The sequence below is a fragment of the Sabethes cyaneus genome, chromosome 2 (assembly GCF_943734655.1).
Source record: "Sabethes cyaneus chromosome 2, idSabCyanKW18_F2, whole genome shotgun sequence".
Lineage (NCBI taxonomy): Eukaryota > Metazoa > Arthropoda > Insecta > Diptera > Culicidae > Sabethes > Sabethes cyaneus.
The window spans coordinates 25,012,596-25,026,046 of record NC_071354.1 but is presented as its reverse complement, the minus strand read 5'-3'; the positions used below and the strand labels follow the sequence as shown (position 1 = coordinate 25,026,046).

At 39.0% G+C, this 13,451-nt stretch overlaps 1 protein-coding gene across 1 annotated transcript; it reads left to right on the top strand.

Moving 5' to 3' along the window:
* The first annotated feature begins 664 nt into the window (after window positions 1–664).
* Window positions 665–8,963, top strand: LOC128735188 (glutactin-like). Its single transcript, XM_053829683.1, has 6 exons — window positions 665–766; window positions 1,401–1,553; window positions 1,616–1,768; window positions 1,832–2,767; window positions 2,821–3,154; window positions 8,773–8,963. Exons 1-6 carry the CDS (start codon window positions 665–667, stop codon window positions 8,961–8,963), a joined length of 1,869 nt encoding a protein of 622 aa, XP_053685658.1.
* The last annotated feature ends 4,488 nt before the right edge of the window (window positions 8,964–13,451 follow it).

Sequence of the window (13,451 nt, the reverse complement as noted above, 5' to 3'; positions counted from 1 at the left end):
CCATCAATGGAAAGCATCGATTTTCCTCTCTGCGACAACACAATTTTAACGACAGGTGCACTTTCTTCGCCGTTGAAACCAGCAACATCGGATGAATATCTACGAAAGATAATTTTTATACTGGTTTTTACTTCATATTACTTGATTATAAATACATCTTCATTATAAGGTGCGAGACGTATTTACCGTGTTAGTAGCAAATGTTTCCTAGAGGATTCAGGGCGAGACGGCCGTAGGCTGCGAGTGTGAGCCGGTGACCCGCCGTATATTTTCGGTCGAATATGACATTCGGCCATTCGCCATTCGCAACATAGGGCTTTAAGTTATATTAGGGTGGGAACAGTATAAATATATTGAAAAAATTGAAAAAATATTTCCATTAGGCAAAAGTAATATATTTTCAACAGTGTCTTACCCCTCGGTCCGAGACTTTTCCGAAATGTAAGCTCAATTAGAATATTATTTGGTCATAAATTAATTCCCAAAAACTAATCAGTATGTTCATATTGAATAATCCTCCTTAAGAGCATTATGTAGGAATCAGCTACTGCTTGTTTATTCTAGCCCTTTTATCCCTTATCTTGTTTATTCTAGCCCTTTTATCCCTTATTACTATACACTTCGTATCAAGGCATTTTGGCTTGGTTCGCAGTCGAACCTCCAGATGGCTCATCATAGTGGCGAAGTTCACTTGCGTAAAAACTTGTATGCAACCATCAGCGTGCCGCTTGCATACTACAAACACGTTGCGTTCGGTGCAATGAAAGTAAAGTAACTGTATGGCAAATTACAAACCTAAAGCTAAATTGTGAAAAATTGGATTAGGGAAAGTGCAAAATTGATATAAGAATTGTCCTCTGAACCATCTGATTGACATTGAAATCGATAAAAGAAATCGTTAGCAAGCATAGTTTCAGATTATTGTACGACCATCTCCTACCAACGATCCTACTCAAACTAGCAGTTCTTGATACATTAATTATTTTCCAAAAACATATGTCTTGTCATGTCATACGCAGCGTGATTTCAATCATCGTCGAGGTGAATGACATCAAAAAATTATAACTAGAATACCGCATTACGTCTGCGGCGGAGTTCAATCACGTGCTGCTGATTGGCGAAAGTATAAGTTTGTTTACTCGTCTCACAGCGAAGAGCCCTGGAACGCCGCCACGCCGCCCGTACGACCTTGTCAGTGGATTCCGCAAATTTGATAAGAAATTCGAAGTTATGTGGGTACGTACGTGTCTCGGATCATCCCATTCAGTACGTTGCGTACTGTTGCGTATTTTAATCTGCGCCCGGGCTTAGTTTCATTCAGTTTTGCAGACGTTGCGGAAGTGTTACAATTGCACGTATTTAGAATGAAAGTTATAATCGGAATTGTGCTTTTCTTGCAGCTTTGTATCGCTGATAATTACCCGGAAGTGAGTTTACCGGAATTGGGCACCCTGCGGGGGTCCCAGACTGTGAGCGCATTTACTCGGCGGGAAATTTATCAGTTTTTGAGCATTCCATACGGTGAAACAACAGCCGGAGAGTTTCGGTTTCGGGTAGGTGTTGCGTTGTTTTTTTTTTCTACAGTTGCAAATATTAAACTGAATGTTTGCTGTAGGCTCCAAGGAAGACTCTTCCTTGGAAGGGAGTCCGCAACGTGACGGAATTTGGATTACCATGTCCGCAGTTGATGACTATGTCTTCGCATTCATCCCGTAATTCCGTAGAAGATTTGGAGGATTGTTTAACTCTTTCGGTGTTCACCAGTGATGTGAGTTCAATTCACATATTTATTCAATTTTTTTTAAATTTCAATTCTAATTTGCGATTCTAGCTTACAAGTAGAAACCCAGTAATGTTGTTTCTACAAGGCCGAACTGTCAGCAAAACGGCTGAAAAGGACGTAGTTTTAGTTGTCGTCCAATATCGCTTCGGACCTTTCGGATTTTTGGCATTGAAAACTGAAGGTATGCCCGGGAATGCAGGCCTGCTGGATATTAAACTCGCTCTTGAATGGGTTCGGGATAACATTCGGAAATTTGGAGGTGATGATGAGAACGTTACACTGTTCGGTCAGTCAGCTGGAGCGGCTGCCGTTTCGGCGCTGCTGCACAGTCCCCTGGTTCCGGATGGTTTGTTTCATAAAGTGATTTTACAGTCCGGAGCAACTGCTTCCCCATGGGTTTGGGACAAGGATCCGGTTGGTAATACACTGAATATTGCAGCGATAGCCGGCTGTCCTATAAACGATGAACATAGTGAGAAGGTTAGTTCCGAGCATGGTTCCAAGATTGATAAGAAACACATTTTTTCACAGAACTTCGAGGTGGTTGAACGTTGCCTTCGAGGAATGGATGTGTGGAATATGTTACGTAGTTTTGTTGCTCACAAAATGAAGACTACGAAGAGCAAAGGATTGCAGCATGTCGGTGGAAACAGATTTATTGTTGAGGATTACCATGGATTTATGCCGCAGGCATCACTGGAAGCTATGCGTACCGGAAACAAGCGACGCGTACTTCCAATGATGGCTGGAGTGGTCAAGCATGAGGGTACTTTTTTGCTCACCACGATTTACGATGCATTTAAGACTAACGGTTTGCTAGCAAATCGCAACTTCGTAAAATACGGATTGCTAGACAGGATCAATCAGATTCTTGGTATTGATGATCCAACGGGAGCGTTGGTGGGATATCAAATCAACTCATTGTTCAGTATCGATCAATTGGAAAGCGGTGATTTGAGAAGACTATTAGATGGCATAGTTGATGTGAGTTTATTATTTTATTAAGTGGGACATCTGTTGAAAGACTTTATTTTCAGATTGTTGGAACCATAACCATTAAATCTCCACTGCTGCGAGAAGTCCAAGCCAACAGTTTGCTTAATCCGAATGGAACGTTTTTGTACACCTTTGACTATCAGGGTGAGACGACTCGTTTCGGATATGGCGCCGATACATCGCATTATCCATTTCTTGGTGGAGTTCACCATTCCGATGATCTGCTGTATTTGTTTCCGTTTCCACCCGGACAACCCGGAGTGAGTGGTAAGGATGCTGCAATCTGTCACATGATGGTTGAACTGTGGACCAGTTTCTGCGCAACAGGGGTGCCAAAGAGCGATGCAAATAACTTCATTTGGAAACCGATGACAGGTAGGTTAAACGCAAAAATTTTGGCTAAACATAATAATCAATTGATCTGGGTTATCATTCACGAAACTAATTCATTTTTATCAATTTATTGGAAAATAGTTAAAAACGCCATTTGTAATGGCATATCGCTTTGATGTATGCTTGTCTTTCAACTAACATGTAAAATATTAGTTAATATCACGCAGATTGGAAGATTTTCAATTAATATTATCGTTCCTAGTACATTGGAAGGTTTCTTGGCACTCTGCTTTTCAGTTATTTTTATACTTAACAGCAATTAAACCAAAAGCTTGTGAAGAATTTCCTGGCTAGTTTTTCAATAAATAAATTTAAATGCCTCATGTCACATGCTAAAATATTCCATCTACCACGTTTTTACACAACACTTCTGTTTAGAATATATTTTTATAGTATATCGAGATAATCAGTTGAAGAGAAGATGTAGATGCGTTCTTTTCTTCAACGGTTTACTTTTAGGACATCAACTTTGTCTAGATTTAATGTTCAAATGATAAGGTCGATCGAAGGGTAGGGATAAATGAAAGGATAGCTTGACACTCTTTCAAACTTGTTTACTTTCAGGACAGCGAATTCGTTTAGGTTCAATGTTTAAATAATAACATCGATCAAAGAGCAAGGGGAAGTTTCGAATTTTTACAAAATTGTTTACCTTCAGGACTTCTATTCGGTCCAGGTTTACTGGTAAGGAATAATTCCTGTCCTGTTGGATAGCAAGGGTTCGCACACTTTTTTTAGAATCGAAGTAAACGAAATCACGATTACAGCAGGTATTTGTAGATCAGCTGCCCTGATGGAAACAATGCTGTCATAATGGTTCCTCGTTCCTTCTCCGCGATATGAAATCCGGAGAATAGGAAGGTTGTTACTATTAACGGATCGTGGTTCAAATCTAATGAGAGCGTTGTCTTGATGGACATGTCTTGATTGAAATGATTGACTATTGCTGATATGCACTCGGACCCACCCCAGAAACCAGCGTGGCCCAACGTTCTTGTGTAATCGTCAACTTTATAATCTAGGGAGAAATCTTCACTGATTGTCTCCTTTGACGAATCTTCTAGCTGTTTTATGTAGCTCGAAATGTCTCCCAAAATCACGTCTCGCGCCGCTAATCTCAAATCCATGGCATGTGTCGTAAAACGTGGATTCATGGGTAATAGTCCGCTCATTTGATGAGCCAGGGCCTCGAAAAGACAGTTTCCATCTCGCGGAATTCTAAGCACACACAATATATTACCTTGCCAGTTTTTACATATAATCTAACATTGCCCTCAAGTAAATACACTGAATTTGTGCCTTTACGTTTTCTTCATTTCTTCGTTTCTACGTTCATCTAATTCTAATATCCAATAATTTAATTTTGCGTTCTGACATCCATGTGCATTATTTAAACTTGTTACGACCAAAGTTTTCATTGTACAGTAGGAGGTACTTGATGCGCTAAAACGAAACCAATAATTAAAATAACATATTATGCTGGTGGTTCAGCCGTCTGTCCAAAATCTCAGTTTTGAGATCTGGGAACCACGCGGCATCGCACCTCCTAAGCTTAGCTACTCAATAGAGTATTACCAGATATAGCCGCGTGGAGGCGCTAGGTAGGAGCTTGGGCTGCACGCAGAAAAATGATAATAGTTTGAAACAACAAATACCTGTTGTTGAGTTCAACTAGTATAATATTTTTGAATCAAAAAAATATTGTTTAAACTGAATTCATACTTCTCTTGCTTCTACTAGATCGTTTATAAACCCAACAATACTTATTTTGGATTCTACATTTTTTTAGAATAGATAGAAACTAGCTATTATTCGAAATAACAAACCTTATTGTTGAACTAAAAGGTCAAACAGTTAGAATCAAAAAAATATCTGGGCTAGCTTTCAGTCTACAATATTTTTTGTTGAATTTATAGAGAATTCCTTTGCATTTACAATTTATTTTTCTGCATGTGGCAAAAGCTGTGCTGATCGCTTTCTCGTTTGCCTTCCCCGTTTCATACCCATTTCTGTTCGATTGATACAAATATCTCTAAAATCCATTGAATAATGGCTGAGTAATAAGCGTGCAAATCATAGCCACTTTTCGTTACATGCTCATTTCTCGAACTTCTAAAGTGCACCCCAATATAGAAAACAAAAACGTAGTTCTACGTTAAAATGAGACACAAAAGGGAAAACCTAACAGAGAACAAGAGACCAAAATAGAGAAGAAGGATAGCGAGAGAGATAAAAGAAATCCGATTGAAGAAACGAGGAAAACTGATAAAAGATGGTCAAACAAAAAATGGGAAAAAGTGACAAAAAGAGAAGAACAGGAAAAACGGACCAAAGAAGAAGATAAAATAAAAGGGGAAAAGACGAACGACGGGAAACAAAATAAGAAAACTGACGAGTAAAGGGAGAAAAAGTAGCCATAAATAGAATAAACGTGACAAAAAAGAAATAAAAATAGAAAAAACAAAGAATAAAAGAAGAAGGAAAGGCGATAATGAGAGTTAGAATAAGACGAAAAATGAAAAAAGAGGAAAGAAAAGACGGAAAACGGGAAAGATAATTACTAAAAACTACTGGAAATTAAGAAAAATGGGACAGAACGAAGAAAAACGGAGCAATGCAACAGGAAACACAAAACAGCAAAAAAAAAAGAAAAACGGTAGAAAAAGACGAAAAACGGAAGAAAAAAGAAGAAATGTGAGGGTGAAAACGGTACAAAACAGGAGAAAAACGGAACAAAAAATAAATAAACGGTATTGAAAAAAAGAAAAAAAACTGAACAGAACTGAACTGAACTCTAATATTCTACGTAAAATAGCAGCAAAAAGTCTGTTTGGTCAAGATGTTATCATACCGTGCTTCTTGGTATTGCGCAACACCATGTCAAATCCAGAGGTAATGATTAATACCATAATAAAGCTTTTATAAAATTCAAATAAAACCAAGCGGCTTTAGAATTTTTTTTAGATTAGGCCATCGCAAATCATTTTATAAGTTTTTGTCAACCCCCCCTTGGAAATTGGCTTGAAAAATCGGGGGACAAAAAAATAATCTATTTAAATAGGAGGCTTATGTTTGTACCGAAAACCAGGTCTCTGATAGGACGTCATAAGAGGCTTATCGGTAACTAAAACCAGGTCCCTGACAGGGCGTCATGCTTTCGTAGCAATGGGTTGCATTCTCAGTCACCTCACTGGTCGTCTGCTGGACTGCTCGAACTGGTTGACTGGACTGCTCGACGGTCGATTAGACTGCTCAATTTGATTGCTCGATTGGCCTTCTGAACTGAATTGCTCGACTGAACTGTTCGATTCGACTGCTCGACTCGACTGCTTGATTGGACAGATCGACTTGGCTGCTTGACTGAACAACTCGATTTAACTGCTCGAGTGGACTACTCTGCTTAAGTACTCGATTGCTTGACACATTTGCTTGACTTACTACTCGACCCGACTGCTCGACTGGACTGTTCGATTCGACTGCTCGACTAGACTGTTCGATTCGACTGCTTGAATGAACTGCTGGACTCTACTACTCGATTGAACTATTCGAATCGGCTGCTCGATTAAACTGCTCGACTGGACTGTTCGATTTAACTGCTCGATTTGACAGCTCGACTCGACTACTCGATTCAACTGCTCGACTCAAGTGCTCGACCCTGTTTGATTAAATAGCTTGATTTAATTGCTCGACTAGACTGCTCGATTTGACTGCTCGACTTAACTGTTCGAATCGAATGCTGGGCCCAACTGCTTGACTCGATTGCCTGATTCGACTGCTCGACTCGCCTGCTTAACTCAATTGTTTGTCGCAATATCATATGGTCGGTGTTAAATCAGACCGATCAAGAATTTTCTAATCAACATTTTACTCTAATCAGACTAGATTAATGTGGCAAACAGCCAGAAGTTTTTATTCAGTTAAATAAAATCCAATATGACTATAAAAACTTTTTGTTCAGTTTCCGACTATGACTCTTTTATGTACAACATCCTAGAGTTATATTATGTAATATAAGAACTCAAAGAACTAATACAAAGATTAGAGATCTTCGCAAACACTGGCCAATGGAATGTATCCGCAGTTTTCGGAATTCTGAACAGACATTTATATTTTCCGGACCGTAAGATTCGGGCTCAACTAGTTTGTAGAATATGAGTTAATTTTTTTTTCATAAAATCAATTGTCTGTGGGCTCTACAGCCTGAAAAACCTGATAAATGAGTGTACGAGTTGAGTTAGCGCTTCTAGCACGAAATAGAAATTGAAATTCAAACAGCGGAATTTCCGAAAATCGGCTAAAAAATTTTCTTTAGTTTTTGTCTTTTTTTCGTAGATTTTTGCATGGAATTTAACAACGTATATATTAAAAGTAAGAATAGATTTGGTTTTCAAGTTTACACTTAAAATAAAAATGCCTAAAATCCATATTTTTTTGCTCGATTAAAACATTTTTTAAATATTTGTAATGGCCTTATAGTCACTTTAACACTTTTAAGGTCATTCGTGACTTTTGCGGGGTGGAGATTTGAACCCGGGTCTTTGGCGTGAGAGGCGTGAATGCTAACCACTACGCCGGGATTGACCCCTAAGGCTATAGAATTGTTGCTTAGGATCTCAAGTGCACTTTAATTACAATTTGTGTCCAATTTCAAATCCAATTTATGATTCTAAGTTCAATTTCGAGCATAATTTCGAATTCAATTCGAAATCTAAGTATAATTCAATTCCAAATTCAAGTAAAATTTCAAGTCCAATTTAAAAAAAACTCAAATTTTGATTCAAGTTCGATTTCATATCTAATTCCAAGTAAAATTTTCTGTCCAAATTTCCCTAAATTGAAATCCAATTTTCAATCCAATTTTAAGTTCCATTACAGTGGGATTTAGAATTTGGTTATAAATGCGTGTCGCCTATGTTGCCAAAATCGAAACCGTGCCAAAACCGAGACCCTTTTTTGATATGTAAAAATTGAATGTAAATGCGTTAGAAATTGAGTAAATATTATTAATTAACAATTGCAACTATTTTGTGCTCGAAAAGTCCGCCAAGAGCTATCCGTTCGGTGCAAGTAATTTTTTGATAACCTGTAGTAAGACGTAGTCCTACAACAATAAAAATATTATTGTTAGAAACATTCTATAACAGCAAATTTTGTTTCAAGAACACACTAAGGGTATTATTTATGCGGAAACTGACTGATATGTAAGCATATTTTTGTATGGCAAATATTTTGTGTTGCCAAAAACGGACGCTTTTGTTGCCAAAATCGAGGCATGCCAAAATGGAGTGCCCAAATTTTGTCGTGAACATGCTTAGTTTATCTAGAACCAATGATTGGCTTCAAATAACATTATTTATTAAATTCAAAGTACATATAGTTAGGAGCTTTAACATTATAGCTTGAAATTCTTACTCCAAGTAAGTTATACATTATTTACGGAGTAAAACATTAGTTATGTCATTCAAATTAGTATTATCGATACTTCGAATTTCAAGTAATTTAAAATTAGCCGTTTTTTCGAGTTACGATCCAATACTTAAACAAGGCACATGATTACTGTTCGAAGAATCAGTTTTAGAAATTTTGATTTTTTATTTCAGAGTACGCCGGCCCATATCTTCACATCGAACAGAATCCATACCATGGGGCAAACTTTTACGAGGAATTCTCAGCAGTTAGCAACGAAAAGCCAAAATCGCCGAGGGCAAAAACAAACGACTCGAACCAGAACCCACCACAACAGCAGCAACCAAGCACACCGGAAATTCTAATCATCCAAAATCCTAATTAGCGTGCAAACAAAATAACACGTCTCTTGATTTGGTTTCTTTTCATTCTTTTTTTCTTTTTGACATCTCAAAGAATAAACAGGACTTTCACACAATCGAAGAGAGGGATTTAAAATGTATTATTTATTATGTTTGCCAGGACCCGCGCAACAATGAACCGCTACTGCTACCGCCCTCAATGAGGACGACGTTCGTCGTCTTTGTCACGGCAGGCAGTGGAACAAAAGAACCGTCGATCGCAGGCTATTTTGGCATGAATGTGTAAATACAAGCCCGCAATCGCATCTCAACACCTTCTCGGTATCAAACCAGCCACCGGATCCACGTAGGACCGAAAACCGTCGTCAACACATTACCCTGGACATCACTGTCAGTTAAGTCCGTTCTTGCCCATTCGAGGGGCATTTCAGGGTAAATGTGATCAGTTCACCAGTACAAATCGAAATCGAAAGAAAGCGTTTTTACTCCTATTCACCCCAATTGTCGTCCGTAGTAAGTCCTTTTTCTACGGCAGCTCTTTGGCTGCTGCGCTGTGGTGGCGGAAGTGGGCGTTCGAGCATTTTTGCGTTTGACACTTTTCCTCTGTTCTGTTGCCGTTTCAAAACCGAATCATTTTCCGTAGGTTTTTGTAGTTTTTGTATGTTAATGGTGTGAATGAATTTGATTCCTAAACTTTCACATCACCCCAGCAGCATGGCAGTAAACAGCAGCACAGCAGCTCGGATGAGTGGGATGTGTTGGAAGTGTATGCGAAAAAAAAACTCTAGGAGCTAGGCGAGAGCAACAATGAGTTGCTCCGACTCAAAGGTGTTATTATGCGACCGGGTTTTGTTGCAATTATTTTAAATGTTTTCTCGAAGCGATTATGTCGCCATTCAGCGACGGTGCCGCTTGGGATGGGACCGAATTGCGGATAGATGGTGTGATGAAGGTGAAGGTGAAGGTGGCTAAAGGGAACCCGGAACTGAATGGCTGGTGGGAATTGCTTTGTACGCGTTTGTAATCCTAGATCGATTATAATGGCTTGTCTGGCATTGGCAGACCCCTTGACAAAGGACTTCGAAGAATGGGTGTACAATCAGCTCGACAATTGAAGAAGGAGATTTACACGGAATCAGATCATGTTACAATATTATTTTAAATTATTATTCGTCCGGGGAACGAATTGTGGGTTGTAAATAGTTGTTGATTTTGCTCGTATAAAGTTTGGAGTGATTTCAAGTAGGTTTCATAATATGACATTTATAAGGAAACAATTAAGTATCAAGAGGTTTTCCAGATTATTTTATTCAATTTTGTGATTATATTTAAACAATCTGAGAAAATAACAGAGCAGCTACTTTCAAGATTTGGCCTTTCTGGTGGTCTCAATTTTCTAGAATAAAGTAGTAAATTTATATTAATCATTTTTCAACTAATTGGTTTATAGAGAAATCAAGTTGTTGAAATTGAGGATTTAACTTCATCAGCGTTTCTACGTGTTTTAGTATGTAACAATAATTAAGAGTTTGAATAGGTTAATAGCTCTAAAAACTAAATTGAATAAACTTTCCGAAAGGCTAATCCGTAGGTATCTTCCTGTTGTAATCCGTTTTCCGCAGGGGATCTACACGGACATAATGGAATCAATTTAGAAATCATTTAATCAACAGTACTGTTGAAAATATTTAAGGTCTCAATAGGACGCCTCAATCCCGGCCCGATCGTCCCTAACAGCTAACAACAGGCGAAGAAGGGTTAATACGGCTGTGGCCTAAATATTCACCTCAACCGTGGTATAAACAGAACAGCGCCGTTCAACGCTCTGGGTAGGGTCTTTTGCCATCCAGCAGCGTGGTAACGCGCAGTCGCCGTTGGAAAGTCCTTTGCCCTGCGGGGGTTGACTCGATTGGTCGTGAAACGATTGTAGGGTAGCGTTGAAGTAGTATTTTTTCCCAGATACCTAATGTTTCCAACAGGAAATTGTGTTTTTTTTCAGATTGGGGTGCATAAAGTGGGTTGTCGCATATTTTGGTCCAAGGAGTGGCGCTGTGGAAGCAGTTACATGTAAATTAAATGATGAGATTATTTCGCATGCTTGTGAGGTTCAAAAAAGATTTCAAAGTGTTTTTAAAATTTCAAATTGATAATGATATTTAGCCCTTAATGCACAAACTGTGTCTTAATCAATATTATTTGTTTTTATTTTACAATAATTTATAATTAAAATTCTGTTAATGGCAGAATTAAAGATAATATGCCGACATGTAAATAGTCCAATCAGGAGTTAGAGAAAAGATGAAACCCGATTTCCGTTTGGTTTAACCACTTTAATTTGCAAGATTTTTAGGACACTGCAGTATCTGGGTTCAACTGCCTGCAAGTCGTAGACAAAACGCAAATCTCTCAGAATTTTATCATTATTTTCGGTTATTTCGTATTTATTAACTAATAGGGTACTTGATCCAATAGTTGTGGTAGTACCAATAGTTGCGCTACTATTCATTATTAATGCATATTTTCGTCACCGTAGCATTTTAGATAAAACAATTACATTCATTATATAAAACAGGTTTTTAGAAGTATTGGTAGTTAGACTACACCATTTAAAATTAAAGCATTATTTGCTAAAATGCCAATTTTCCAAAATCCAACGCGCAGTTGGATCGCACAACTATAGGCGCTCATCTATAGTTTTGCTACGATATTTTTTCACTTAGCAACCTAGAATGTATATGGAATACCACAATTAAAGGAACACCAAACTTAATTAAGGAAACATTGGCGCAACTGTTAGTACAATATAATTGAATCGGAAAATTCATTTTTTCTTTATAAAGCTTCTCGTTCAACGAAAGCAATTATCTTGCCTTGTGACAAATACCTTGTATTTGATAAATTTATATCCCACAAGCATTAATTGAAGCATATACCTCAATAAACAAGCAAAATGAAGTTATAATGTGCTTAGTAGCGCAACTAATGGTTCAGCTACCCTATATAGGATGTTTTATAATTACTTTCTAGATATAGCCTTGGGCTTAAACGTGTTTCTAAGACATGACCCTTCCTTATCGATAGACTTCGCAGCCGATTGTTAGAGTACAGGACAGTAACGAGGCTAGTGCAACAATCCTATTGACTCTATCTAGCAGCATCGCCTAGCCGAGATTCGAACATACATCGACTGGCTTGTTAGATCAGCATCGTTCCTCGAAGCTAACTGGGCGGTTACTTTCTAGATAGACGTCTTCGGTTTGACTCTGGACGGAGCCTTAGCCATGGCCGATGAAAAAGCGGATGTTCTTCAGCTCTTTCGTGGTCTTGGTGATCAGCCGTTTCTTCGTTTTGGCCACAACATAATTGAACTAGATTTGAGGTTCACCTAAAAATTTTGGGAGGGTCGGCGATCTTCGGTACAACGTTTTTCTTCAGCCGGTCGATTTTCTCCAGTGGTCAAAGTCCAGATCCGGTCAAAAGACCATATCCTCCTGCACTTAATACTTCTTGGTGAAGGTGGCAACTTCCGGCACGCACACACTGTATATCTCCCTGTTCAGCACAAGCCCCGAAGGCAAGAACAGCGATTTGGACATCCCCTGCTCGTTGATCGTCAGTCTCAAAAGCACCTTCTTGAAGAACTTGGCGTTAGAGATTTATTTGAGATCATCGCTTATCTTGGTGTCTCCTTGGTATCTGACAGGACGTCATAAGACGCTTATCAGTAAGTAAAAACAGGCCCCTGATAGGACGTCATACTTTCGTAGCAATGGATTCTATTCTCAGTTACCTTACTAGTCGACTAGACTGCTTGATTTGATTGCTCGACTCCACTGTTCGATTAGCCAGATCGACTTGACTGCTTAACTGAACAACTCGATTTAACTGCTTGACTCAACTGCTCGACGAGACTACTTGATTCAACTGCTCGACTGGACTACTCGACTCAACTGCTCAATTCAAGTATTCGAATTTGCTAACGATTCAACTGCTCGACTTATTATTCGACCCGACTTCTCGGTTCAACTGCTCGACTAGACTAGTCGACTAGACAGCTCAACTGGACTGCTTGACTGAACATTTTGATTTAACTGGTCAACTGGACTACTCGACTCAACTGCTCGACTTGACCACTCGACCCGACTGCTCAACTCAACTGCTCGACTAGACTGCTTGAATTTTTTTAACGAGTAGGGAAATCTGCTCAACACCTTAGAAAATACGGTACTATCAGACACCTGAGAAGATAACTCAGGGAGTGGGGTTTGGTATCCCGAGCCCCGAAGCGTGAGGACCCAGACCCACTAAAACCCTACTCGAGTCTCCAGCCTCAATCCCCCCTGGCACCATCTTATCGGTATTACTTTAGGGAGGGGCCATTGTGCTTAAAGCATCCTCTTAGATAACTACTGGACTATGGTAGTTAGGCTATTTACTCGCCGTTGATCGGCTCTCCAGCGGTTTTGTAGCTTTGACCGCATTGACCGCTCCCAATACGTGCGAGCTAGAAC

Bases quoted from the DNA above. Each gene is read 5' to 3' on its own strand.
- LOC128735188 (XM_053829683.1), top strand. From the start codon at position 665: ATGGCTCATCATAGTGGCGAAGTTCACTTGCGTAAAAACTTGTATGCA. The intron at 1,769-1,831 runs GTGAGTTCAATT...TTGCGATTCTAG, and splicing joins TTTCGGTGTTCACCAGTGAT to CTTACAAGTAGAAACCCAGT. The intron at 2,768-2,820 runs GTGAGTTTATTA...CTTTATTTTCAG, and splicing joins TATTAGATGGCATAGTTGAT to ATTGTTGGAACCATAACCAT.